Source organism: Glarea lozoyensis (genome assembly GCF_000409485.1).
Source record: "Glarea lozoyensis ATCC 20868 chromosome Unknown GLAREA4, whole genome shotgun sequence".
Taxonomy (NCBI): Eukaryota; Fungi; Ascomycota; class Leotiomycetes; order Helotiales; family Helotiaceae; genus Glarea; species Glarea lozoyensis.
Window position 1 is genome coordinate 1,603,514 of NW_007360999.1, and position 27,172 is coordinate 1,630,685.

Genomic DNA, 27,172 nt, shown 5'->3' on the forward strand with positions numbered 1-27,172 from the left:
GAAGCTGGGGTCACTTTGCGAAGCCGATGACGATGGTATATTCTCAGTCATGTGGCTATGGACTTTGCGGACAAAAATATATATTGCACATGAAGTCGCTCCTTTGTATGCTTTCAGGTGTTGCCTGTCAGCATTTGCGATCGCGAAAATATGTTGTAAACTTCACAGGATAACAGGTTTGGCAGAAGGTCAGCCTCTTTGAAACCACTATTTTCATCCTCGGTGCGAAAGTATCAAGCTTGCGTGGTTTCTTGTTCTGCAACATCAATATCCCGTACGTTTATTCATCTTTCAACTCATGACTGCTTCTATTGGAAATCTTATGTACAAACGCAAGTGCCTCCTCAATCCATCTACTCAATTTTGCCGCATGAACTAGTTCTACTTATGGCTTTCCTAACACCCAAAGCTCCCCATTGGTTGAGGTGTCGCTGGTCATATACATTCTTCCTTTGCTATCAAAACCAAGGCCGGCAGGTCTGAAGCAACCAGAGCTAGCTACAGGGCCATTACCAGCACAGTTTGCTACGTTTGGATTCCAGAAGATATCGGTGGCGGCTGTGTTGCTTGTCAATGGGGCGACGGGCTTGTAGACTCCATCGCTTCCCTTGGTAAAAGCTACGGCGACTACCTTGAATCCCGTGGTCGGACTTCGATTCCACGAACCGTGGAATGTTATATACATGGTGCTGAAAGTGGGATCGAATTTGCTGTCGATCGGAGCCGAGTGGGCCTGGAATACCAATGAAGGTGGCGTGACAAGCGATTTGCAGTTGTCGTCTTTGAATGTTGCGTTTGGAGAAATCACAAAGTGATCTCCAACCTGTTTGGCACTATCGGTGAAGTCGCTAGGTTTCCAGACTGCGAAACATGTTGGGTATCCATACCACTGGTCATTTGGTTTTGTCACATCTCCAAGATAGTTGAGCTTTTCGGCAGGATTATCAATATGGATATCCTTTGATTGTCCATTGACTGTGCGCTTGAAGTCATCGCCACTGTTCTCAACTCCCCAGAGCCTACAAAATCATTAGTTATCAGTTATTGAAGGAAGTCTTAAGAAGACCTACATGTTGTTGCCGTCGAACACAATGCCCACCTCGTTCCTCAAGCCGTATCCCGCATTATATCCTTGGGAAACGTAGTTGTATCCAGCGCTTGGAGCTTTGCTTAGATCGAATACCTTGACGATGGCTCGGGCAGTTGCCTTGTTGCCGGCAGCAGTATCGAAGTTTGCGTTTGATCCATGAGAGACGACCAACAGATTTGGCTGATGTGGTGCTATGAGAAGAGTCCGAGAGGTGTGGGAGCCACCATTGTACATTCCTGTAACAACTGTTCCTCGAGTTCCCACTGTCTGCGAAGAAGCAGTGTATGGCCAAGAGTAGACTGTGGTTGAGGTACTAGCGTACAAAGTCTTACCATCTATGCTCAATGCGATACCATGATTCAGATTGTTCGCTGCGACTAAGGTCTTCGTAGCCGAGATGCAACCCTCAGCAGTCATTGTGTGGATTGTAATACCCTTTCCATTCTGAATGACCAACATGTTTCCAAGCAAGTCAAAAACAATGCTTCTTGGACTGGTAAGGCCACCAAGGACCTTGGTAGCCTTCCAACCACTGGCCAGAACTGAGGAGAATTGAGCATTTCCAGCTCCTGAGCAGGAAGCCGGAATCGACACCTTTCCGGTGGCGACTGGCTTGGTGGTTGATGTCGAGGTTGTCAAGGTTGTCGCTGTTGATGAGGTTGCACTGGTAGTAACAACGACTGGTGCTTCAACATTAGTGGCAACCCAGCTGTCGAAATTTAGATTACGCGCAGCGTTCAAGTCATGAGTCCAAGTCCCGAACTTAGAGTGCACACCGAAATTGGAAGCATTGTTCGATGGTTGTGCAACTGCAGATGATCCTTGTGCGAAAGCAAATGTTGTCTCGCCGGTGGCATTGAGTGTGGCCATTTCACCATCGCTTCCTTGCCACTGAGTGCACCCTCTGCAGCGGGCTATCATTGTCCAGTGAGTGGCATTGGATGTAGTGCCTTTCAACATTGTATACTCTGCTCCGTCGTAAGGTGCTGGCATATTCAGTCCACTGTTCGTTGTCAGCAACGCCACATGTTGATCTTGGGTAATACATACAACGCGAAACGCGATGAAGGAATAGCTGACTTGCCATTCTGCCAAGATACCGTGAGTGGATTGAATACCATGGTTCCTCCCCAGCAAAATCCTGCCCACGTAACCTTTACCGGTGCTACAACTTTGAGCACTGCATCTACCGGAGCAGTGGTGTTTGATGGAAGAGCGACTGAATACTGGATGCCATCTGTAGTGGTATATGTTGACCAACAAATTCCGTTTGTCAGTCCATCGCAAACGCGTGTAGATTGCACTTGGCCGGACACTGTCAAGTTCATTAGCGCCGGCACTCATTTGAAAATGATAGTTGGATCTTTTACCATGACTGGCAAGTGCTACAGCACTACCAAGAGCTTGAATAAAACGCATATTGAGGAAGCCGACAAATTTGACATCAAAATTTCCAGAACCTACCACTCGACCTCCTCGGGGCCAAACCTCCTTTTATGCCTCCCAAGCTTCAACATACGATCAACAGTCTTCCGGGCAGGTTAAAATCACCAGATTATAGTCAGGATATCTCAATATGCATGTATATTATAAGTGACGAGCGACCAATGTCGGATCGTGGAATTGTCATATCTCCACTGGGCGAACAACGAGCCGGCGTTATTGCACGACTACAGGCAGAACGAGCATCCGCGGTCATGAGAATGGATTTTATTTTCTCCAGATTGCGAAGGGGAGTTTCGGCTGGAGATTGGGACGTGGCTAATGGACGGCGTTGATAGTGTACGACCTCAATTGGGGCTACCTTTGCGCTTGGCGAAATTAGAGTTGTAATATGTGGGGTCGCGAATCGGAGACGAGTGCCCTTATTGTTTTCTGTTTGGGTGATGGAGGATCGTGAGACTGGTGATATTAGGCGGTTTGTGGGTTTTGCGGGGGATGGGGGTAATTAGGAGTTCGGCAACGAAATTTGTTGTCGCCACTTGGATGGGACTCGGGTCCAGTGTGCCTCTGGTTCCGATAAAACTATAGTTCATTTGATCGTTGTTTAATTTTTCAGTCATGATTTACTCAGCTGGATATCTAGCTTTCAAACTTGAACTCTGATTCGCTGAGGAATTACTTGTGAGTTTGAAAGATCGTAGTGACTTCACCTGAATTGAGTAGAACGTTAGATCTTTCAAAACTGATTACCTTACTCGGATGCAAACTTCCAAGTTGTTCTGCTCTTGCGGTAACTTGAGAATGAGAGAAAAAGTGTGTTTTCGCTTTTATATTCATATTCTCACCCTACACAGTCGACGGCCTACCACCCACAATAATTTCCAACTTGACATCATTCTCCCAAGCTGCGATCTCCAGCTCATTTCTAACACTACTTTCCATTCTCCTCCGCTCTTCAAACTCCGTCTTTTCTATATCCTTTTCATTTTCAGTGTCCGATAGTTCCTCGCTGCTATCCGAGTCCGTCGGGTCCATCGTGAACCCAGCATCTTCTGGTCTAGTTTCCTTATGACCAGTCTTTCTAGCGACCAGCACGATTAATTTTAGCTTCGGAAAATCGAACTTGTGATCCAGCAGTTCGAAAATGGGAGGTGATACCTCCTTGAGATCACAATCTACGATTTTCAACTCTGTGATCGATGGAGGCAAGCTATCGGAAAAGTTCGACGCAGAATTTTCATTCCGTGCCGTCTCAAAATTGATATTGTTTGAGGGGAAGATTTGATCATCTTTCGGCGCAATGAGCGAAGTGACGAGGTTTGCGGATATTGAAAGATTTTGTAATTTCTCAAATGTCAATAAAGAACAAGCAGGCTGTATTTCCGGCACTGCTGTTTCATTTGTTTCCCATCTTCGAGGCTGATAAATCTCTAGCTCGCGTAACGTAGATTTGAGATGATCGATATGCTTGATAAAAAACTCAAGCGTGAATTTAAATTCCGGTTGGACGAGTTTGTGTTCGTAAACCAGACTCTCAAGCTTAGGAGAGGCAAGAAGCAAACTCTGGAGTGTAGAAGCTGGCAAATTGCATTCTCTCAGATGGAGTCCTTTGAATGGGAATTTGACGCGTGTGTTTTGTACCCAAAAGGTATCGACAGCCTCAGATTGCTGCAATTGTGCGAGCTGATCACGGGTACCGCTGACTAAAGTCTGTTTGCGCATATTGAGTAGCTCCAAGGTGTGGATTGAGGTGTTGAAAAGTGTATCTGACACGATATCCTCAAGAGTCATTCGTCGCAGGTCGTGAGAGTTGGTAGTTCCATCTTGCACTTCACTTCTTAGGGACAATTTCCCCAAGGTTTTCCCTGGCCACCGAAGACGTCCGGTCGAGAGCGCAATGTTGATGAGACTCTTGTTCTCAGCGAACTCTTTGGTGCAGTTTCGAATGCGAATTTCTCGAAGGTTTGGGAGGATGGCAATGATGAGTGCAGCTTCGGCGGCCCAGCTGCCGTCCTGGATTTCACGCAGCCATTTGAGGTTTACCTTTGGAGGGAGATTCAGAGAATCGAGATATGGTTTGATTTGATCCAATTGTTCTTGCGTATACGTCGACTCAGAATTGAGAAACCCTGCTCGCCGTCGTAGGCTTTCCAGTTTGCTTAAACTTCGGGAGTGTTCTGGGATGAATTTAATGTCGATAGTCTGGACAATTCTCTGCCGAATTGGATCAGAAAGAAGTGCCCGAATAAATTTTCTCAGCGTGTTTGAAGAATTTTGGATGAAAGCCTGATACGAAAAGGTCTCGCCGAGCTTCTGAAACCGCTTGTTGCTGTACATGAGGCTTTCGAAGTTATTCGCTCTCTGAGAACTTCGCTTGGAATCGGCATTTTGATACGGGTCGATTAGAATATTCATGATTTGCAACAAGACCTCTGATGGAAGCTGCGATAAGCCCATACTCGGAGAGCCTGTAGTAACTAAGTCGGTGTTTGTGATCTATGGAAAGATTTCTGAAAGTGTGAGTAATTTTCTGGTGATGGCGACCATGGATTATAGCTTTGGATATTTCCTAAAGAACACATAGTGATTATACACTGAAGCCACTTCTACTGGAACTTGGTAGGCAACCGAAATAACATTTCGGGTACAATAAAGTGGTGTCTTAAGAGATGATGATGCCTTACGATCACAGCTCACCAAGTCTGTATTAAGTTTCATTGCACCCCGCTTATTGTGGTAAGCACTAACCTTAGTCGACCGCCGAAGAGCGGTTTGTGAAACGCGCAAGCTAGTCACAATTAACAAACTGCAAAAAAGAAAAATAGCCCCAGCTGAGTAATATGCAGTGACCGTCACTTCAAGGTCATTGTAGCGTGAAAAAAAGGCGGTTTGTTGAGAATGGCTCAAACCTCTAGGGTGAAGGAAACAGCATCTACGGCGACATATCGACTTTTCCTTTGGTACCTTATAAGGTGTATTTGTTCCTCCGAATAAATCAAAATAAGACGATTATAGCTAAGCAAATATTGAGGCTAGGGAGTAAAAGATTTATTACTCTATAGTACATGCCTGGGCGACGCGAAAGGAAATTTATGACATCCCCGTATAGGCTGCGAAGGTTGATACCAATTGATATGATGACAATCATGTGAATTCAGTAAATAACACTTTTCAAATTCAGAGGCCACGATGATAGAGAGTTAGTGGCGATGGAAAGTGCTTGGGTCTGTAGTTGCGCGTTGCACCAGGCGGCAGCCAATAGGCTGGTGCCTTGTCGTTAAGTTTGTCAACACCAGTGTACTGCGACAGATCAAGGAAAAGAAAACTATGCAAATCGTTAAGTCATTAGCGACAGCAAATCTATTGCCTGAAAATTTGTTTTAAAACTGTGGGTATAGTTGTTGGCTGTAATCAAATCCGAGCTGGTCTACCCCACCATCCATTCCACCATTGTAGGAGGGATAAGGTTCTGCAACAGAATGTTAGTAACAAGATTTATCAAGATGCAAAATTTTGCTCACCCCAGAATATCGAGTCAAACAAATCCATCGGCGACATGTTGAGAGTTTGGTCAATAATTTGTGGTGACGGTGCACCCATTGGCCCCATCATTTGTGGAGTGAAATCCATACTATCATGTGTTAGCGATGAAACGACAGACAGAAGAAAAGCTTACGGAGGCAGCCCGTTATTCTGCATCGATGCCATAGCCATTGCAGCATTTTGCTGTTGCTCAAAGTGGGTTTGATCGACATTTTGAAGACCAGGTGTCTCTTGGCCGCTCACCCAGCCATGATCGTAGATATTTTTCAGTGCAGCCAATGCGCGAGATAGTGGCCCACTCAGCTCAATATCCTTTTCACCCTTGGGCAAATGAGGCGACTTTTGATCTTTAGCCGCAGATGTTGATAGTGCTGAAATCAGCTCACCCTGTAGTTGGCGTACTTCAGGATCTGTTTTGGTTTCTCCCAAAATCCCCAACAAAACGGCCGATGACAGCCCGTGATAGGTGAAAGCCCACGAACGCGTAGGTATGACGCTCAGTGAGTGCATCTTCAGATACATTCTTACCGTTTCAGCTAGATTTTGTTTGCAGTTCTTAGCGAGAAGTTCCTTCTGTGATGCGTCCATGCCTATAATTTCGCCTCTCCGAAGAGCAGGCCGGCATAACACCGACATCACAAAAGATGTATGTAGACGAACTGCATAGTACTGTAACCAGTCCTGAACTGTTTTGCAAGATTCCTTCTGTCGAATGTTTGGCTGTACTTGCTGACGAATGTTTTCGACTTCTGCAGAGTCTTTCATAATTTGATTAAAATCGGGAGGTATGCCGCTATCGTTGTTGACCGATTGCAGGATCTTTTGACACAGGTGATACATTGCCTCTGTGTAGGACCAGCCTTCAGTTGCAGCTGTTGGCCCCAAGGGCAGTTGACATCGAGTCATGACGGCTATGGGGGACCGATCAAAGGAGAGCGATAACAAACTGTCTTGCCATACGATAGTCCACCTATAATCAATGAGACCTGTCCGAGAAAGGTGACTTTTGACTTACCAGAGTTTTCTCTTGGGTAGATCATCAAGTGGAGCGGTTTGTGTGAGGCGAGAATATTCGTGCTTTCCACGATGTAATCCTAAAGCTTGAGCAAGCCTACAAGTCAAGCCTATCAAAGCCCAGGAAGCTTCTGCTTTCATGTCATTTGCCAGAACAAAGCCAAGAATCAGAAGTGCTTGCAGTGATTCAAGTGAAGGTCGGATGAGGAAGTTAGAAAGTCTTAAGCAATGAAAAGATGATTGTACTAAGATAATTAGCCAAACAAAAAGACTCAAGTACGCTGTATTTACCAAAAGCTTGACTCGTAGCAACGCGCTTATGATAGGATGCTTCAGTATAGTTTGTTGCTACCGCGAGTACAGCAAACAGCATGCCCAGCCAAGCTGAAGACACACCTTTGCTGCCATTGGCAGGATGTTTTGAGTTTGCGCCTCGATCTTCGAGGTAAATGCAAAGCTTAGATTCGAAGTCTCCAACATCTATAAGCAGGCCCCAGAATGGCTGAACAATCTGCTTGTATACATTGAAAGTCCTAAGGGAGATCAGCGTCCTTTAATTTCAAAGCATGTTCAAAGAGCGCAGCCGTGAAGCAGTTACGCAGTTTTATTCAAACTTACTTGAGGATATCTCGATCGGAAGGTAGTGCTGCAGCGATATCCTGGCGGATTTTATCCATATGGCTTGGAGACATGAATGGATATGGTGCCGAGGATATCTGCAACCCGAGAATCGGCATGATGTCTTTCCTGATACTATCTGGATCACCACCTTCTACCGATTGCCCACCTCTGGCCTCTTCACTTAGGAAAGCAGCGATACTATTTTGACCTAGATAACGTGACTCGGTGGAGTCGTCATCGTCTAATGGAATATCAGCATCTTGTCCTTCGCAACTTCAATAAGCTCTTTCACACATGAAATAGAAAATAGGATACATCGTATGATGCACGACTTCAAGGTGCCTCCACATGCGGAGGTTATGGGGGTTGCAAACCCCGAATCTTCGCCGGATAAGGGTATATAGCACGAACGTGCCCCGAACGTTTGGATGAAGAAATGAGTCTCACCATTTGTTCTTGGCCATCTATTTTCCTCCTTTTTCAAACTCCCTTCGCTGCCAGGAGATCTTTGGCGTTTCACACCAGCCGCCAAGGGGGATCCGGGCTTGGTCGTGGTCTGTTGCTTTGGATTATATGAACAGAGACCCGCATGATCTCTTTTCACACAATTTTCGCACGGGTGTTTGTTATCACATTTGACCTGACCAAGTCAGTCTTTTACATTTCTCTCAAAGAACTTGTTTACCTTGCGTTGCCTACATGGCCAACATGCGGTTCCTGGAACCCCAATCAGCTTGATGTTCCATTAATTCAAGAGACTGCGTTAATGGTTGTCCTAGAGATACAACAGAAACCCGTTGCTTACCATACCGAACTTTCCGGTGGGAATGGATTATCCGATTCGCCTCCTCGGGCGTCAATTGAGGAGAGACGGGCTCTGGATTGGTGTCACTCATCTCGCTATCAATACTCGCACGATGCAGCGTTAGATCTGTTTCGGTGGGAGGCGTTAAGGTATAGTTGGAGATGTGTCGGGGTTGTCTCGCTGGTTCGGCGTCATGATTGAGGTCGTCTTCAGTCTTGAGCGCCGCGAAAAAGGGCATTTCAGCAAGCGGGGCAATCCAGTCACGTGTTGATCGTGTTCCTCGGTAGTGCAACGTCAATGTCGACCCCGCCTTTCCGAGATCGCTTCGATAAGGGGTATGAGTGTGGGATATCCTCGAAGATGTTCGCATGTATGTGCAGAATCAAAGTGTTGTGGTAGGTCTCTATGATCTCCACCAGAGGCGAGGGGGCAAGTGTACCTCTTTACTCTAGCATGAAGTGTTCGGCTCGCTCGGTCTCAGCTATACGGGAGACAAGATTTGCTCATCTCATCCTTTGAAATAACACCAGACCTGCAAGAGTCCTTGGGAGGGCTGGCTTGGTCGAAGTTCATTGGCTGGGTTGACAGCCATCAATCAGAAATTGAGGGGTAACACGCTTCATAACTAACGGATATTGGAAACATAAGAAACTCAATCGAGGAGCAATGGCAATCCAAATTGCGCAGCATCTGTTATTCCCGTTATTCGCAGGCTGTCTTCGGCTTGGTTCTCCTTTTCGCACCTCTCTATACACCATTGTTCGTTTAGAATATACAAGAGCTCTCTTCCTCAGTTTTATACATGATTTAATAATTTCCGGTTACGCACTCATTGAAATGTTTACGGACTTACCACAATGCCTCAACAAAAGCTAGTTCATATGTTCTTTTCTATGTTTCGTATGAAAATTGGCATTTGGATAATTTTGGTCACGTGCTAGATGCTGAGGAGGCCATGGCCAGGCTGCCTTGATGAAGTGGCTGAGTTTCCAACAAGTTTGAGTTCGCAGTGACTCTTATTAGAAAAGATCTGAATGATGTCTTGAGCGATTCTCCATCCATACTTCATTACTGACCGATTATTTGTACCTTGACCCACTTTTCAAGACGTCAAAGTCAAAAGCAGTTCGTCTATCAATAAGCAGTAGGACCATTTCTAAGATTGGCGGACGCTGTTAGCTAAAACGAATTAGACATGTCTGAATACACTTTGTCTATTGTAACGTATGAACGTGGAGAAAGATGGGATGATATCAAAATCAAAAAGCCCTACCACTGGCTCTTTTTCCTCGCGCCCAGCAACCAAACGTCAAAAATGGGGCAAACTTACCAACTCCGAGGGATGTCTGGCGGGTTTTACTATCAAGGAGACGAAGACCTGGATCTTAAAGAGCCTCCAAGTGCTAAGGAGATACTTGAAGTTGAGACGATTCCCGCAGACAAGATCGAGCGGTTTGGACGGCTTTTGGAAAGCGTCAAAGTCAAAAATGACGAGTCATCGAAGTGGAATTGTCAAAGTTGGAGTCTTGAGGTACTAGATATTCTTCGTTTGGAAGGATTTGTTTCGGAAGACTATCCCAATAATGTTGTTCAGAACTGGTTGCGGGAAGACTAGGGGCATAGATAGCGAACCAGCATACTTCTCATGCATCATTGTAGTAGTTCTTAGAGAATCTTTCTGAAAAAGTCAGCTAGGCTCTTTACTTGAAAAAGTTGTGTTGTGTAATCAAGTTAACAAAGATAGCTCCACGAGGACGCATTAGATTTCCTTCTACGTTGCCTGGGCCAAACAAAACTTGAACACAATTACATTTGATCTCGAGGTCTATTAGACGATTATGAAACAGCAAATTATATTTATTCTTCCTAGGAGAGTAATCGAAATTGACGACATGATGCAAATGACAATAGTACAGCCGAAGATAGAAGTCGATAGTCTCCAAGTAGGGAGTGTGTCGCGGCGATGTGAAAGGAAGTTTAATAATTCCGCGTAGAGGATGGCCATCAAAATCCTCAAAATCCTAAAATTCCTCCTCGATTCACAATTAAAACAAATATGGAAATGAAAAATGAGTCATTAAACACGCCCACCAGTCTGTGAACTTCCAATATCTCCCCGGCCGTCTAGCTAGTTTCCAATCAACATTGGCTTGTATACTATAGCAAGGACAAGCTCCACAAGCATATGCTCTCCATATCAACTAGCATTGGTAAGCGCATCCCCATGATCAAATCTTTTTTTTTTGGTGACAAAAGACATAAGTGCTTTCTTGAAATAGTGCGCCGGCGGAGGAACAAGGAAATCGTGGAAAGCTGATTCTGATGTAAAGCTTGCTCAAAACAGTTTTTCAGACGGTAATCGAACTTAACGGGGATGATGTTGGTAAATGCGTATGGAGCTGCTCTAGTGGCCACCAATCAACGTTGTGAAAGATCTCTTGGGGTATCGGCGTGGAATTGAAGAAGATTTCAGTACTACTACGCGTTTGGAGTACCTAATCCATCCTGAACTAGCAAATGCGAAGAGGTCTTTCGACGCGAAGGTTGATGCCCGCTAGGCGAGTCAACGATTGACAGCGAGGTAAGAAGACGAGTGTAGACTCGAGATAAGAATGATGTATTGAGTCTTGAAGGACTTATCGTGACTCGCGAGACTTGACTTTTCTCTCAGTAGCTGGAGTCGTAAACACTTCAAAGTTTCGGAACACAGCTTTGACAACGCCCAAGTTCTACTAGACATCCATGTCTAGTTAAGAATCTTTATTGATCAAGTCTTCCCATTAGCTCCAGCATCTCTTTTAGATCTCTTCGTTTCTGTTCAGACATAGTCATAGGAACAATAAGATGTTCCTTTGACGAAACTGCTGGCGGCGAACGAGTTGGCGGACATTTTGAATCACTGATAATTGGTCGTGGCGGAATGCTTGGTGATGAAGACTGTCCAAGATCGGGAGGTTCTTGGAGTGGAGGGGTTGCCGGTGGCAGAAGCATTTTTGGGGAAGTTGGTTGGGTGGATGGTATCGAAGGAGTTCCTGGTCCAGTTGGTGAGGGATTACTGACACATATCGATAGCCCGCCTGAACGCCGGGATGTCAGAAGCGTTGAGGTAGATAATTGTTCTATAACCAAATCCCACTTCTGGTCTAAAGACTTCTTGTTTGGAAGATTAGAAGGTTTAGTCCTGCGATTTACTGGAGGCTTGGTTCCGAGATTTACCAGAGGCTTTTCCAAAGGATTGAGAAATGCGAGTGCGGTCAATAAAGCTTGATGACATACTGATATCTCGAACCGGTGGCTCATTAATTCAACAATTCCATCGGACATCTTGCGAGAGCAATCTCCGACTGACGTATTGGCTGTTTGATTCGCTCCCTCCCGCTCTATCAAGACTTCCACCTCCTTCAGAGCGGCTTTAGTATTTTTTGCAACATTTTCTATGTACGGCAATTTGTCCGGTGTACCGTTGAGGTGTGTCTTAACAGAGTCCACTTTGAGGAGACGTTCCAATTCTGCGAGGTCATCTCGGATTCTCTCGACAGTTCGAAGAAAGGCTGAAACACCCGCATCACCTGCTCTGACTGCCTGCACACCGGTCTCGGAATGTGTTTCTACGATTTTCGTTGACGACTTGTTGAATTCACTAGTGCTATGAGCCATTCTGGTAATTTAAGTCAGGCAGGTGACTAGAAATACATCATAAAAGACTCGAAGTTTTTTTGTTGGTCGCAACTCAGAATCGATCTAGAAAATGGATATTGGAAAATGAACTCGGGGTTTCAAAACTCTCGGAAACTTAAAGGGGATGCTCATGCCAACAGCCGGTGTGTTACCAGACGCTCGGCTTGCCACCTTTTCGTCGCAAGGTTCTTATTCATCGACCCAATGGTCGGATCTAGAGACGTGCTCTACTAATATCGCCTAGACTATTTCGAAGAAGCCAAGGCGGCCTGAGACAGCAGACTTTCAAATGAATGGAAAATAGAAAGATGAGAGTGGTTATGGATTTAACACCGGCCCTTTTGCAGCTTGCCGTCCATAGACGCTGCAGGGTCCTTAAGAGCTAAGTGTAACCAATCTTTATAGTAGTTTAGGACTCTATACCTTGACGCCAAGGGGTCACAATACTAGAATCCCGTTGTGCCATGTTCTATGAGACGTTGAATCCACCTGTCACTTCGATACCGCTATGCAGCTCGGAGGGATTTGTACAGGGCTTAACATGCATGTTTCTTTTATTTTCTTGTTTTGCAAGAGAAATACAGTAGTGCCGTGGCGACATCTCTCCTCTGCAATTGCCGTGGGCAAACGCGCTGCAGATGTCGGAAAAGAGGCAATGGACTCGAGGCTGGGTTTGTGCGCAATGGAAAGCACTTGCATTTACACTAACCACTCCGTTTGAGAAGCAGACAATCGAATATTTTCGTAGCTCGCAGATGAAACTTCAGGGGAGCTCGCGGGGAAGGTTGACGGAGAGAGCAACGGTTTACGAATAGAAAATTATTGGAACCCATATCAGCCAATCATAGAAGCCAATTAGCCAGAATATATGGAGCACCTACATAGACGCTCTTGCCTCTCAAGTTATAAAGAAGAATCTAGATTCTTCGTGTTTGCTGAAAACAATAGAGGAATTGTAGATATTTCGTCAATTGCTTTGAGCAAGTATCGTGTTGCGACTGCCACTTGTATTCTCCCCTAGTGACCCAGTGGGCAGATATGGATCACGCGCAGATAACTCACATTGCGAAACAACCTCATCTTATACAGCACGCATTTTCACACGCATTTTCAAGCAAACAGGGACATCGTGCCTGGATTTCTTCGCTGAATTCTGTGTCGCACGTGGACTAAGTCATTCCGGTTGTTGGCCTCCCTCTTACTCACATTCCCAGTCCCGTCACGATCTCCCGCTCTCTCATGATCCTTGGAGGCGACATTATCTTAGTCTCATCGCTGATTGTCTGAATTAGAGCTGGAAATACAAGGAGACTATCAGGCTGACCCGTCCCGGTGTAGTCAAATTCAATGGCTGCCGGCTAGGAAAACAACAGGAATGCAAACCGGGCCGCCCTCTTCACTATGGCTCTCAGGTTGTGTTGGCGTGCATCTGACTCGGCTTGACCGACAAATGGGCGAAGAACCGAATCCGCTGTGGCGATCATGAGATTGATACTCTCGTTGGGTGGGTCATTGTCTCCAAGTTCGTTTCCATATTGACCTTGCAATAAAGCTGCGGTGATCGTTTTCCATTTGCTGTAAAGTGCCAGCTGTGCTGTCAAGATGTTTAGCACGTCGTTAACATTTGTAGTTGCTGTCATGTACTAACCAAAGTCGGTGTGGTCCGCTGCAGGCAGTGAACTAGCAGTGAATGCAATTTCCCTCGGTAGAAGTGATGCTTGATATTTGGTTTGTCCCGCCCAGCTGGAAAGAATTAAATGTGCTAAGAACAGGCGAATAGCTTCCAGTCTTGTTTCTGAATTCAAGAGAAGATTCTGCACGGTTGAAGGGGGCGCTGAAATCTCGCGAGCAAGCTCCTCCACCTCAGTCCCATCAATCAATTCTGCTTGGATGTCATCATTGTGATAGTAGTTCTGGACATGGTTCTTGATATCATCACGAATTTTCGATAGTGCATCAACAATTGCATTATCGTCTGCAGGTTGCGGCAAAAATATGTCGACATTGGTGATTACCCCTCCCCTGATTGGCAATTCTTCTTCAACCAAGGAGCCATCCTCCAGAGAATTGTCGTATTCGTGGGTCCGCACATTCATTGGGTTCCTGTTTCGCCGAAAGAGAAGCCAAAGGATGACTCCGACAATTAGAGTTCCCCCAATGGCGGAGCCAATGCCTATGTCAACTTTTGATGATGTCGCTGTGTTGTCCTTATTACTAGAAGAAGATGTAGCCACGTTGGTTGTAGAAGGTGAAGTATATGTTGGTGTTTCTTTTGTTATGGTTGAAGCTGCGTCATCGCCTGCTGTAGGCTTTATCTCGGAAGAAGATTCAGAGTCTTTCGAAGAGCTTGTTGCCGTAAATTGGGAGAAGGAGCTAGATACGGTAGGAGTGGAAGCGGTTATATTCAGACCCGTGGTATTTACTTCTGCTAGAACCGTAGTCGTAAACACTCGGTCTACACAGGGCGAAGAGATAACGATTGATTCTATCACCAGGGTCTTGGCACATGATTTCGAAGTACTGGTCATGGAACAAAAGCAAGTCCTGGAGCATGTTTCTTCGTCGTGGGATGTAGAAGACACCGAGACCGCATTTCTCGATGACACGTTTGAGGTTTGCGGTGAGAACTGTTCAACCATGGTTTTTTCAAGCTTCGTCAAACCGGACGGCAGTCTGAGAAAAAATGTATGAGGATTTCGAAAGTTTCTTCTGATACGAGGGAGTATCATGCGAAGATATATTATAGGGGTTTATAATTTCAAGCTACGTCTAGCCCCAAAAAACGACATGGTTCCTTTGAGTAGGCCACTCAAATACTTTTTGGAAAACAGTCTAGACTCCTGCACATTCCCGGAAATACGTAACCTGCAGGATTGTTCTCTACAACAAGGCTGAGGCAGAGCGTCCGCAAAAGACACGCAGTGTAACACGCCTAGGTCAACCAGAGGCATCTTAATGTCGCAGTTAAATTTGAATCCACCAGAGACCCTGGATCTAATCTCAAGACCCCCCTCGTCCAAAACACCAGTTTACTCTCGTTCCTGTCGAGCATTCTTCACTCGCACTTTGGCTCACATTCAGACGCGTTCAAAACATCATCGTCATTGCATAAGATATCAACATGTCTACACCAGAACTCGTTGTCGCAATTGACTTTGGTATGACATGTATGGGACCGCCAAAAATGGAATCTTTACGTCTGGACGCTGATCATATTGTTAGGTACTGACGTTGCGTTTTGCAATATCTCGACGGGCGAAGAAACGGTTCGCTGGCTTCAAAAATGGCCTGGAAGAGCAAACGCGGTTGAAAATAAAGTATCTACCTCTCCACACTTTGTCGAGGTTGATTGGAGTCGCTAGCTGACGTCAAACATAACAAGGTGCCGACTGTACTTGTGTATCCGAAGAATTCGTCTACACCATCTTCCTGGGGGTTCTTGTCAGAAGTGCCTGCCGAGCAGATGAGCCAGGATAAGGAGTGTAAAGAGTGGTTCAAGACTTTTCTCGATGATGAGAGGCTCGCAATTGCTCAAAGAGATGGGCATCAACTGAGAGTTTGTCCTTCCTCTATGCAAGAGGTAGAACGACTGTAAGCTTGAACTTCCCTGCCAAATATCACTGACACTCTAATACCATTCTGCAGCTACTGCGATTTCTTTCAATTTCTATACAAAACCATACAGGAAAAGCTTCAGGGTGAGTTGGCTAATCGCTGGGAAGATGCGAAAATTGAGTTCATCTTCAGCGTGCCTACCACTTGGAAACCTGTCCCTACTGTAGAAAGATTTAAAAGTGTTGTGGAGCGTGCCGGTTTTGGGATACACCCAAATCATAAAGCCATAATTGGGTTAACGGAAGCTGAAGCAGCGGCCGTACATACTGCTAGAGTGTTTCCGAGACTATTTCAGGCAGATAACCTACCCTTTTTTCGTCCATGGCAAGCTAACTTTGGCCAGAATCGTGATGTGCTGCTCGTTTGCGATGTTGGAGGAGGGACAACGGTAAGTCGTTGAAGATCATCGATACACGGCCTCATCTGACCGTAATTTTAGGATCTGTGTGTTCTCCGTATGCTAAATCAAGATGGCGGAGGCGCAATAAATCTCGAACAACTAGATGTTGTGCAGGGTTAGTTACTCAGGTTGTCGCCATGCTCCAGCGCTTATCATGCCTTTAGGTGCAACAATTGGATCAGTCCAACTTGACACTGCTTTTGAAAAATTGGCACGGAACCGACTAAGACTTGCACAACTATCTGGAAAGATGGGACTGTTTCCAGGGCAATTAGACGATGTGGCAGGAGAGATGGCGGAAAGCCAGGAATACCAGAACGCCAAATGCGAATATGGCTCAGATCACCAAACGGAATATTTCACCGTAGCGGTGCCCAGATTAGCTCGAGCGTATATCAATGACCTTGAAGGTATAAGACACGGAGAAATGAAGTTTAGAAGGTAAGTGTGCACGAAAATCTGGGGAACAAAATAGTGACTCGCAACAGAGATGATATAAAAGCGTCCTTCGACGTTCAGGTACGACGACCCCAATTTCAATTAGCCCAGAAATCACTCACAATTTCAGATCAACAAGCTGTTCGAATTGATCGATAATCAATTAAAGCGACTTTGAGACAAGATGCCTACCGAGAAAGTCGCCCACTTGATTCTCTCTGGTGGTTTGGGTAATTCAATCTATGTCCAATCCCAACTTCGTGCCCGATACTCGTCGGCGTCTTCCGAATTTCCTAATGCCCCCAACCTACAAGTTCGCGTTGCTCCGGAACCACAATTGGTCGTTTGCAAGGGCATAGTGGCTGATAGAGTTCAAAAGCTGAGAAGTGGGAGGAGCATGTTGAACTGGAGATGCTGTCGTGCAAGTTACGGCACCAAATGTAAGGTGCTTTATAACCCAGCTAACCCAAACCATTCTGGTCAACGTACTGCGCTTGATACTCTTGATGGAAAGATGTATGTCACGGGTTGCGTCAATTGGTTTATTAAAAAGGTGAGTTTGCTCCACCAGTCGCTCAGACATGTCATGAGAAACTGACAAAGCGTGATAGGGGGAACCTGTATGTACCGACTCTCCAATCGTCAAGCCATTCCTCCGAAAATTTATTCCAGCCATAAGATCAGATCCATGTCCAGACCGCATATTTCACACAAGTGTCGTGACGTCTGATCTCGACACAGCTTCTTTACCTCTCGTCATGAACCCTGGTGCGTTTACCCTTTATCAACCTAATTCAGCAGCTTATAACCCATCCCAGACTGTCGCAAGCTTTGTGAACTCACCTTAGATCTGTCATCTATTCATCTCTCGCTCTGCAAACTCAAGAACCGCCATTGGTGGCAGTCCGGCGAGAAATACCATCGCATCGAGGAAGTTATCAAGGTTATTCTTGGTCTAGCGGATATATCCTTTGAATTGTGGTATGCTGGCTAGAAATTATCAGATGATAATAGTATCATGGTAGAGTGGGTGATAGCGCAGCCGCCTCCAGTGATACCTCCTATGGTTGTGTCGAGGACATCTGATGGTGTTCCGTGGGATGCGGCTGATTTTGGAGAAGCTGTAAGTGGGAGATCTTAGACAGTTGTCGAGTTTGCTGGAGGAAGCAGGTACTTGCAGAGTTTTCGTGTGTTTGGGAGTAAAAGAACTGTCCGGAGGATGTCTAACGTTAATATTCCCTACACTAACGGTCTGACTCCAATTTGGTATTTTATCGACGGCAGTAATTGATTTGAATTTCTACTAGACCATCTTTCCAAATTTTGTGTCATCATCTGGAAACATAGTTCTTCTTTCTGAGAGAGACTTTTATCAGAGGTAAAGATTACAATAAATATATCAACTGACAAGACACATCGGGCCAGAGATTGAGGACAATTTCATCAGTGATATCCAAATATTTGGCTTTACTCACCAGCCTTGATAGGTTTTGATTGCGAGAGTAACCATGAACCAATTCTCTCGACCAAAACTCAACTTTTCCAGGAGAGATTCTCTCTCCAGACGCGCCGAAAGCAAGCGGAATACGAGGAATCATGGCATTTGTGCCAAAGGTTTGGATGTTGGAGTCACACTTTCAATATAGCCTTTTCATCCTAGAATCCGAGGTTTCATACTGTTAGATACTTCCAATTTGGACCGAAATCTTCCTAAAATGTTTAACATTCTGGTTTGCTCGTCAATAACACCCTCTGCGGATTGTCGTTAGTTGCGTAGGACAAAATAAGTGGCCATCGAAAGAAGATACTTTCTCAAAGCAATTGACGAAACATCGTATATTTACTGATCTAGTTTGACACACTATCACATATCCCGTCAACCATTTTGAGTGAATAAAACTTTCTCAAGCTCATTTCCAAGTCGAGATTAGAGGGCAGGTGACTGATACTTATCTTGTCCTTCACAAGGTATCTCGTAGCACCGATCTAATTCAGTTCAGAATATCTATTAGTAGTATTCCCAGTCTTCTTAGTGATCTAAGCCTGTATCCTGTATAGTTGAGCTGCCCTCGTGGTGATTAAAATAAGTGGTAGTGACACAGGGAAATTGGAATCCGTAAGCGAGACAAACCCAGTCGCGTCGCGTGCACTGAAACCACCTCGGCTTTCTTCCACACTTCCATCTTTGTCACATCATCAAATACATGATTTTTCTTTGAGTATAATCGTACAGATTATTTCTGATCTGATTAGAAGCATATAATTCAATGTCTTTCATACATGTCACTTTAATGGCACCTCTAGGCACGCGATGCGGGGCAATGGCGGGGTCAAGCTGCGATCTGCCTGAACAAGCCAGTAAACAACCCCCACCCCACTTATACATACTTCTTAATTGAACTGACATAATCCATTCAAGGACTTCTTCCTTCGCAATGCTGTTATTGATATCTTAAGATATGTTTCTAAATCGCCCTCCTCAATGGGCAGCCCGTGTGGCATCTCGATTGCCACCTCAGTTACGCTTCCTGTCCTTCCCAGCCGTATCGATCATTTCCATCCTCATTATCGTCAACTGCGTAGTCTGGATTGCAGTTGCGATAGTCCTTCGAAAACACCCAGTGCTCGCTTCCTCTGCCGTTCTTTCATATACTCTCGGTCTACGACATGCGCTCGATGCCGACCATATCTCCGCGATTGATTTGATGACAAGGAGGTTGGTGGCTGGCGGGCAGAAGCCAGTTACGGTTGGAACATGGTTTAGTCTTGGACATAGCACGATTGTTGTTATCACTTGCATAGTGGTGGCGGCAACGAGTGGAGCGCTACAGAAGAGGTTCGATGGGTTTAGCGAAGTGGGAGGTGTTATTGGAACTTCGGTTTCAGCCGCTGTTCTTATTCTGCTTGGAATAGGTAATGCCTGGATTCTATACAAGCTTGTTCAGCGGATCCGGGTTGTGCTGAAGGAAGAAGTTAGTGGGGACCGGGAGGAGAATCATGAAGGAGCTGTTGCTGGTCTCGATCTCGAAGGGGGTGGAATAATGGTTAGAGTGTTCAAGAAAGTGTTCAAATTCATTGATCGCCCGTGGAAAATGTATCCGTTAGGTGTTCTCTTTGGAATGGGATTTGATACGAGTAGTGAGATTGCGGTACTGGGTATTGCAAGTGTGGAAGGGGTTAAAGGCACAGGCATTTGGTTGATTCTGATATTTCCGGTGCTGTTCACAGGTAGGAACCTCCGTTTATTTCTTTTTTTAAATGCTGATATATTCTAGCTGGTATGTGTATGCTTGATACTACAGATGGGGCTTTAATGATGACGCTTTACACCTCGACCTCTTTGGCTCGCGATACCGTGGCAATACTTTACTACTCAATTGTTCTATCAGCAATTACGGTTCTGTTCGCTGTTGTAATTGGTATCATTCAATTACTATCTGTAATCTCCAACTTCTCCAGCGGGCCTTTCTGGGATGGGGTCGATGCCGTTGGCGATCATTACTCGGAAGTGGGAGGAGCTATATGTGGAGCTTTTGTAATTTTTGGAGGTCTCTCCGTGATTCTGTATAAACCCTGGCGCCGGAGAGTGGATCGACATTATGCTAGTCGCTATGGCTCATCACCTGATGGTTCTGTTGCTCTCAGTGAGGAAGACGATGGAATGCCAAAGAAGATATCACTCGAGGATGAAAGGCCAAGGAAACAGACAGCCGTTACTACATCGGAAGAGATTACTGCGTCTCGCAGCTAATGAAAATACCCGGGACTTGGTCGGGTATAGAATGGTATTGAAAACCATATTGAACTAGTACTCCATCTGTTTGAAATTATACTTGTAAATCTCTGTTTGGCCTTCACTAAACAAACGTCTAGCTATTAATCTTCTTTTCCCTTCGACTTCGTGAGTTTTTCTAGAAGAGCTATCATCTTAAGCTGATTTCATAGAAAGTCAGTACTTTTATGATAATCTTTATGATAACCCTTGGCTTACTTTGCTTATTTCCTGTAGTATTGCAATTTGAGTTCGTTTGAACTCAGCATCCTCTATCTCCTTCCCTTTGTCCTCTCTTTGATTCGCCTCATCATTTGGATCATGATGTTCGTTTGGATCATCATGTTCATTCGCATCTGAATCATCATCCTCCCATGCCGGATGTCCATCATCTTCCATCGCAAACATTCCCCCATTAGTACCAAATCCAAGTTCCTTTTCAAGATACTCCTTAGACTTTCCCTGTATATATCTATATACCATCAGTCTATTTAATGGCGAGAATTAGAAATAAAGTTCTCACCGTTTGTGCATTGTCGCGGTGATAGCCTGCTCAATCATGGCGGCCTTTCTAGTCTCATCTGCGTTTTGATACGCGGGCGTTGCCATGATATTCTTTCTATAAATGGATTTTGCAGACTCATCGTTATGACCGGCTTTTCGAATACGAGCGGTGACAGGATCTACGTCCCGCCTTTTGTTGCTCTCTCTCGACCTCTTCGTGTTGGGGTTGCTCGAAAGCTGTTTCCTTGGCTTTCGTGTACGCGAAGTCACTGATGTACTCTACCGGCATTGCCAGTATACTCCCTTAACATAATAGTGTTGACTCTCCTCTTTTTTAATATGAGGGGTAGCCCAGAGACGGCTTCTCGTCCTTCTTTTCTTCCTTGATTCTGTCTACGATGACATTACTCACGGGCTGTTGAATGGGGCGGCAGACGGAGGCTTACAATCTGCTTAGATCGGACTAGACTAGAGCTGGGTTAATGCGCATCTAGCTGCAACGGTCAAAGTAATTATGTCGAAGATAGAGTTTGCGAAAAATAAAAGTAGATCGAGGGAGGAAGAAGGGTAGTTGGGAAATATAGGTCTCTGTTAATGTTAAGGTAAGGTCTAGTGCCTTAACCTTCTATTATTCTATTATTCTTCTACTAAATATCTACTTTAATAATACTAAATATTATCTTACTATAATATAGTTATAGATTAGTTAGTTATAGCTATTATAAGTATAAATTCTACTATTATTATTATTACTATTATTACTAACTTATTATTAGTATAGTTTATATCTTTAGTCTTAACTAGTTTGTTAAGTTTATAAACTTTACTATCTAGACTATTAATTTTAAGTACTATATAAAACTTAAACTAAAGTTAATTTAATCTATATTAATTATTATAGTCTATAGTAAAGAAATAGACTTAAAGAAGTAATTCTCGGCTTAAAATATAGTGTAGAGAGAGATTTAAGTGCCTTAAAGGACTATATTAGTATAGTATAATCTTCGATTAATAAATAACTTCTAAAAAATAGTCTTCTAAGTAAGTAATTAAGAAAGAATATAGAAGAAAAGACCTTGATTATTATAGTTAAGAAATATATATAGTATACTAGAAGTAAGATATATATATCTTTAATATAAAGAGAGACTTATATATTATAGTAGTCGCTTTACGACAAATTAAACGCTACTAAAACTCGACTAAACTACTACTTTAAAAGCCCCTTTCTAGCGCTTAATTCGTGAGATTAAACAAGATGTTAAGGACGACCTTCGGTTTTAGAGATTTGTAGTTATAGCGATTTAAAAGAGCTGTAGAAATCTTTTGAGCAGCCGCTACGGAATAAATCGTGGGTGCTATGCGCTGTATTTACATCAGCTTTCAGGATATAAACGCGTTCGACTCAATTCAATTACTCAGACTAGTTGACGAATCCGTGATAATGCGTCTACTGTTAAGAGGAAATATAGACCTTGAATCTACTTTCTAATCTGATCTAGAAGACATGCCCTTCCTTGAAATTGGAGTAGTTGGAATATATTCGTGACACAAATTATTTGAAACGTTTAGCTAGATGACAGTTTCCACAACTTTCAAAATCTTATTAGTTGTCTTGTTTAATTCAAGTGAGTGAGTGTGTCTGAAAATAAATAAATTTCTCAAAACTACTGCTCCTATCAGTCCCCCCAACAGTCTTTACATTGCTCGTACGCGGCACACTGGGATATGACTACAGCAATGACATAGAGGTCAAAAGCAAGGTATACGAGATGGAAAATGTACCTGGAGTGTACTTGGTGACACCAATACGAAGGGACGGAGCAGGATTTACCCAAAACGAATACCGGCAGATTCAACAATGGGGGAAAATGTACATCAGAGCTCGTGCGCAGGACATTTTTACAAACACCCAACAATTGACAGCGGAGGAGATTTCGGTGATAGGACAAATCGAAAAAGCGATAAAAAGAAAGGGACAAGACACACAGGAGGTTGAGGAGGCTGTGGGAAACGGGGACCTGGAAATAAGCTTTCCGAACCTACCCTTGTTTCTCGACCAACTGTTGTTGCGAATCAACCCAGCCTTGGATCCGGAAGGAGAGACCAGGCAAAAGCAAACTTTATTCTATGTTGGATGTAGCAAGAACATGACCTCTAGAGTCACCAGCCACGATGCGTCGGTACACAAAATGGCACACTCGAACAGACCGCTCTGCTTTTTCTTGATTTGCTTGAGATGACTTGAAATTCGACATGACTTATTGGTCAAAATCCCAATAATCAAATGTTGGAAAACGGAAACCTCGAAAATAGCTGAAGTTTTGATTACCTAGATATCACAATCAATGCTTGAGTGGGATGGTTTCAATGTAGCTACCGCACGAGCCGCACCAGATATCAAACAACATGATAGTATGGACTTCCGTGATATTAGAAAAGAAATCTTCGTAATACAATCGTGGTTATGGAACCGTTTGCCAAATTCCTGAAGGTGAGAGAAGAGTTGACCGAGCTTTAAAGACGGATTGAAAAGTTGCTGAATGGAACCTACAAGAAAGAACACCGCGAAACAGAGAAGCTTCAACTCAAAGCATTCGACCGGACGAAACAAGCTGAAGAACAAGTTCAGAAAAAGAGAAGGTTACTTCAGCGAGGAACTCAGCTTTTAGAAAAGCCCGAGCTAAAAGTTGAATTTTCAAACTTGGCTGAGGAATACAACCAGTCCCTCAAAATGGACAAGGATCTGAATTTTGATGAATTGATGGAAGAGGTGGAAGAGGCGATACCTGACACACCTATTGAAAAGTGTCGACGTTGAAAAGAGACAGTTGACCAGTTCATTGCCGAAGAAGAGGGATGATAACACACAAGCAAACCCCAGCCGTCCACCTACGATAAAAGCGCCTAGGCATTCGATGTCCTTTGTACCAGCTCGAATGGAAGTGCTCCAGCATTTTCGAGCTCACAACGATTTAACCATCAACGATACTCTGACTCCAACTGAACCGGAAAAACAACTACCATCACCACTGAGTAGTACAACCGTTTGAATTTTAATAGGACGATCTTCACCCAACATGTTTCAGTCAGTCCAGAACTACAAGGTTAATCCATTTCTTCCCAGTGAAGCAAATACAAAGAAACATATAACAACTTCCAGTTCGAAAGGGCCTGGAAGAAAGCCGTTAACGGACATTTCATGGAACGAGTTACTGTGGTTACTGGAATGCTGATTTTTGTTAGCTAAATCGCATTCTAAGCTAACAGTTTCTCGAAGTGTCATAATCTTTCTTTTCTTGTTCAAAACCGCAAAACGGAATTTTAAGTTTGGGATTTTGCAGCAATCTTTTAATGTTCTGGCAATTCCTTTAACTTTACGTTTTGAAATTTGAATATCCCTTCCACCTCCCAGGTACATTTTACCGCTCAGGCCTCTCGAAGTAGTGATTTAAGCTTTTGAGCGGTTAATCATGCTACGGGAAGTAATATATTTAGCCATATTTAGACAGCTTTTAGCTATCTAGCTAATAGAGGAGCTCTCAGAATCTACTTCTTAGCTTCTATGTTAGGATCGCTCTATTATTTACTCCACAATCAGAGGCTTGAGCGGAAAGGTACACCTAGGAGGTGGAAGGAATACTGTTAGAGTCCGAAACCACATAAATTACCCAAAAATACTCACTAATTTACGACGATTCGTCAAAACAATTGACGAGAAATGCGATATTCTGTTAACTAGAGAAAATTAGTATAGAGTTCCTACTACCGCTCACTTTTTCCACTATAAGCCATATTTCCAAATTTCCAAGCGACTAAATGTCGAACACATTCGCGGCGAAATCGTAGTTTGTAGCTTATTAATCCGTAGAACCTAGAAGCCTGATTCCTCTCTCGTTAGAGAATTTATTGACGACGCAAGTAAATTCTATTTCTTCTCTTATAAATAAATTATATAGTATAAATCATCTTAGGGTATCTAAAACGATTTCGATTATAAGTAATATATTTTTAATAGACGTTATAAGTCTACTATTTAATCTATTAATTATTAATTTAACTTAGAATTAAGTTAGCTATTTTAATCTAAATTAAAGCTACTAATTATATTAAATATTCTACTTAAAACCCTAATAGTAGCTTTCTTATTAATATATACTATAGATATAGTTTTTATATATCTATAAGTTATTAGAACGATTATTAAAAGTGTAATTCTAGGATTAGGGAAAGAACGACTTACACAAAGGCAGTAAAAGTGGGTCTCGCTGAAGGTGAAGTAACGTCTAAGTTGGCAGTTAGTCTATTCTTTCTACAACAGCTTTTTGCAAAGGTGAAATCAATCTACTTTCAACGATCTACATTACAAGAACTCATCAAACTAACTCTGCGATCTCAGAGTAAGTGATTCTCCTCCTCAACCAACTTTATACATAGGCTAACTCATATACTTGACAGTTTGAAGCCTGAACCTATCACAACTTTCTCAGCTCCGCACTTTTCAGCTATCGATCTATTTCAGAACGATGGCCAAAGTCAAGATATCAGCAAAGACTATCCATGTGAAACGTCAGGGATTACGGAACAGAGTCGTCAAGATGAAAAGAATCTCGTCGATTAGAAGTAAGTTCGGAAAGCTACGCAGACAGATCGGATATTGACATTTCTCAGAGGGTATTTGGCGAAGAAGCGGGAAAAGCCAGCATGATAAGGTACAATTAGAAGAATCAGCACAGGAAGACGTGGAAGAAGAGCCAGAGGAGGAGGAAGATGTGTCCGATCTACCGCTAGATAAATCAGATTTCTGCGCATTTTTTCGACAGATCGCTGCAAAGATGCATATCAACCTTCGTTGCGCCGATGACGAAATCAAAACTCTCGAAGGAAAAGAAGAGCCCGAAATAACCATGATTCTCACAAGTAAGTTCTCCACTACCCTTTACTTTTTCCGATAATCTTTCTGATCACCCCCTTTCAACAGTGGCGAATCGCACTGCGTCTCATGTCAACAGAGTTACAGTCACTGAGGATTTGCAGTTGGTTAGTCGGTTGCGATTAATGATGACGGGCAAGAATTGAAAAAAGGGTCTAGTCTTTTCATGAAGAATGACTGGTCGGTTGATCATTTGCAAGTTGCGATAACGAGGAGTAAGGGCTTCGATGATAGTTTTCACTCAAAGGTTTCGAGTGGGAGTGGTATTGAAAAATCGGAATAGGTTCTATTTTGCCCTCGCTCAGTGCGGCACACTTGTTCTGTTCTTCACAAAGGTACAACGGCGAACACTGAAGATTGATGGAAACTGGATTAAGATGATCACTCGAAACTATGAAGTCGAATGTGTATCTGGAGAAACCATCTCCAACTCCAAACTCACCATCCCTCCAACTCACCACTGATATCGCCTCCGTCCCCTCACATTCAAAACCTCATACTACCTGTCTCCCGCTAACAACCCAAACATAATCCATCCGACACTCCATCCCCTCCTTCTTCTTCTTCTCCATCAACATCTTCCACGGAACATGAGTTCTCCTTCCATGTCTCTCTCCCGTCTCTCCGTTCACCCAATCAATATCGATAGAGAGTCTGCTTCCGGGGAGTTCGTACGGGGTGTGACCTGTTATTCGAGCAACAGTTAGTTTTGAAATCTGAATATGAGGGATGGGGAAGGGGCGCGAAGCAGAAAAAGCCTCACGGTTTGTCCGTATATAATCTTCGTTTTCGAAATAGAATTCTGTGGTGCGGGTGTTGTAGATGAGTATGAGTTTGTTGGGTGGTGAAATGTCTGCCATGGTTCTGTGTTGGTTTAGGGATTTAATATGTGTTTCTGGTAGATGCATGGTCTAAGGCTGGAAAGCGGATGTGAATGTACATAATATCTTCTCCTGGAGTTCAATTTATCTCATATTCACTTGTCTCCAAATTTGTCTCATTCCAGCATTCCCTAATATTCTGACTTTCAAGCCGATGTCGCTTAAAGACGAAGTCACAATACCTAGGTAACATATCATGATTTAACTAGTAACTCTGATATAACAGACAGAAGAACTGGGGACTACTCATAAATCACACTGAACTTGTGGCTTTAAACTGCGGTTAGGTTAAATTATTTAAACAAGTCTCGAAAGCCCATCGTATATTCAAACTTTCGTACAAAATGCATGGCCTATCTCCAGTAATCCCAACCCCACAAACAAATGATGGCACACCTGAAATTCACCACCACGCCCCCGAATCAAATACTCATA

The 27,172-nt window shown here is 43.8% G+C and overlaps 11 protein-coding genes across 11 annotated transcripts; 5 read left to right on the top strand and 6 right to left on the bottom strand.

Annotated features, from left to right (window-relative positions):
• Nucleotides 1–385: 385 nt before the first annotated feature.
• GLAREA_09884 (CBD9-like protein) lies at nt 386–2,509 on the bottom strand (the record flags this gene model as incomplete). Its single annotated transcript, XM_008086480.1, has 4 exons — nt 386–1,019; nt 1,071–2,093; nt 2,141–2,405; nt 2,461–2,509. The coding sequence occupies 4 exons, from the start codon at nt 2,507–2,509 to the stop codon at nt 386–388; spliced, it is 1,971 nt and encodes a 656-aa protein (XP_008084671.1).
• Nucleotides 2,510–3,379: 870 nt separating this feature from the next.
• Nucleotides 3,380–4,990, bottom strand: GLAREA_09885 (uncharacterized protein; the record flags this gene model as incomplete). Its single annotated transcript, XM_008086481.1, has 1 exon — nt 3,380–4,990. The coding sequence occupies one exon, from the start codon at nt 4,988–4,990 to the stop codon at nt 3,380–3,382; it is 1,611 nt and encodes a 536-aa protein (XP_008084672.1).
• A 923-nt stretch (nt 4,991–5,913) lies between these two features.
• GLAREA_09886 (uncharacterized protein) lies at nt 5,914–8,886 on the bottom strand (the record flags this gene model as incomplete). The annotated part of the gene is made up of 7 exons (XM_008086482.1): nt 5,914–6,002; nt 6,055–6,164; nt 6,210–7,046; nt 7,092–7,335; nt 7,382–7,623; nt 7,709–7,952; nt 8,517–8,886. The coding sequence occupies 7 exons, from the start codon at nt 8,884–8,886 to the stop codon at nt 5,914–5,916; spliced, it is 2,136 nt and encodes a 711-aa protein (XP_008084673.1).
• Nucleotides 8,887–9,711: 825 nt separating this feature from the next.
• On the top strand, nt 9,712–10,131 carry GLAREA_09887 (uncharacterized protein; the record flags this gene model as incomplete). The annotated part of the gene is made up of 1 exon (XM_008086483.1): nt 9,712–10,131. The coding sequence occupies one exon, from the start codon at nt 9,712–9,714 to the stop codon at nt 10,129–10,131; it is 420 nt and encodes a 139-aa protein (XP_008084674.1).
• A 1,145-nt stretch (nt 10,132–11,276) lies between these two features.
• Nucleotides 11,277–12,173, bottom strand: GLAREA_09888 (uncharacterized protein; the record flags this gene model as incomplete). Its single annotated transcript, XM_008086484.1, has 1 exon — nt 11,277–12,173. The coding sequence occupies one exon, from the start codon at nt 12,171–12,173 to the stop codon at nt 11,277–11,279; it is 897 nt and encodes a 298-aa protein (XP_008084675.1).
• A 1,379-nt stretch (nt 12,174–13,552) lies between these two features.
• Nucleotides 13,553–14,833, bottom strand: GLAREA_09889 (uncharacterized protein; the record flags this gene model as incomplete). Its single annotated transcript, XM_008086485.1, has 2 exons — nt 13,553–13,788; nt 13,843–14,833. 2 exons carry the CDS (start codon nt 14,831–14,833, stop codon nt 13,553–13,555), a joined length of 1,227 nt encoding a protein of 408 aa, XP_008084676.1.
• A 482-nt stretch (nt 14,834–15,315) lies between these two features.
• On the top strand, nt 15,316–16,806 carry GLAREA_09890 (Actin-like ATPase; the record flags this gene model as incomplete). The annotated part of the gene is made up of 8 exons (XM_008086486.1): nt 15,316–15,352; nt 15,417–15,511; nt 15,577–15,785; nt 15,840–16,068; nt 16,153–16,197; nt 16,249–16,324; nt 16,374–16,650; nt 16,698–16,806. The coding sequence occupies 8 exons, from the start codon at nt 15,316–15,318 to the stop codon at nt 16,804–16,806; spliced, it is 1,077 nt and encodes a 358-aa protein (XP_008084677.1).
• Nucleotides 16,807–16,831: 25 nt separating this feature from the next.
• GLAREA_09891 (uncharacterized protein) lies at nt 16,832–17,641 on the top strand (the record flags this gene model as incomplete). Its single annotated transcript, XM_008086487.1, has 3 exons — nt 16,832–17,200; nt 17,259–17,415; nt 17,466–17,641. The coding sequence occupies 3 exons, from the start codon at nt 16,832–16,834 to the stop codon at nt 17,639–17,641; spliced, it is 702 nt and encodes a 233-aa protein (XP_008084678.1).
• Nucleotides 17,642–19,106: 1,465 nt separating this feature from the next.
• Nucleotides 19,107–20,398, top strand: GLAREA_09892 (uncharacterized protein; the record flags this gene model as incomplete). Its single annotated transcript, XM_008086488.1, has 2 exons — nt 19,107–19,875; nt 19,923–20,398. 2 exons carry the CDS (start codon nt 19,107–19,109, stop codon nt 20,396–20,398), a joined length of 1,245 nt encoding a protein of 414 aa, XP_008084679.1.
• Nucleotides 20,399–20,523: 125 nt separating this feature from the next.
• GLAREA_09893 (uncharacterized protein) lies at nt 20,524–21,028 on the bottom strand (the record flags this gene model as incomplete). Its single annotated transcript, XM_008086489.1, has 3 exons — nt 20,524–20,580; nt 20,639–20,891; nt 20,943–21,028. The coding sequence occupies 3 exons, from the start codon at nt 21,026–21,028 to the stop codon at nt 20,524–20,526; spliced, it is 396 nt and encodes a 131-aa protein (XP_008084680.1).
• A 4,421-nt stretch (nt 21,029–25,449) lies between these two features.
• Nucleotides 25,450–26,002, top strand: GLAREA_09894 (uncharacterized protein; the record flags this gene model as incomplete). The annotated part of the gene is made up of 3 exons (XM_008086490.1): nt 25,450–25,546; nt 25,595–25,843; nt 25,905–26,002. The coding sequence occupies 3 exons, from the start codon at nt 25,450–25,452 to the stop codon at nt 26,000–26,002; spliced, it is 444 nt and encodes a 147-aa protein (XP_008084681.1).
• Nucleotides 26,003–27,172: the final 1,170 nt, after the last annotated feature.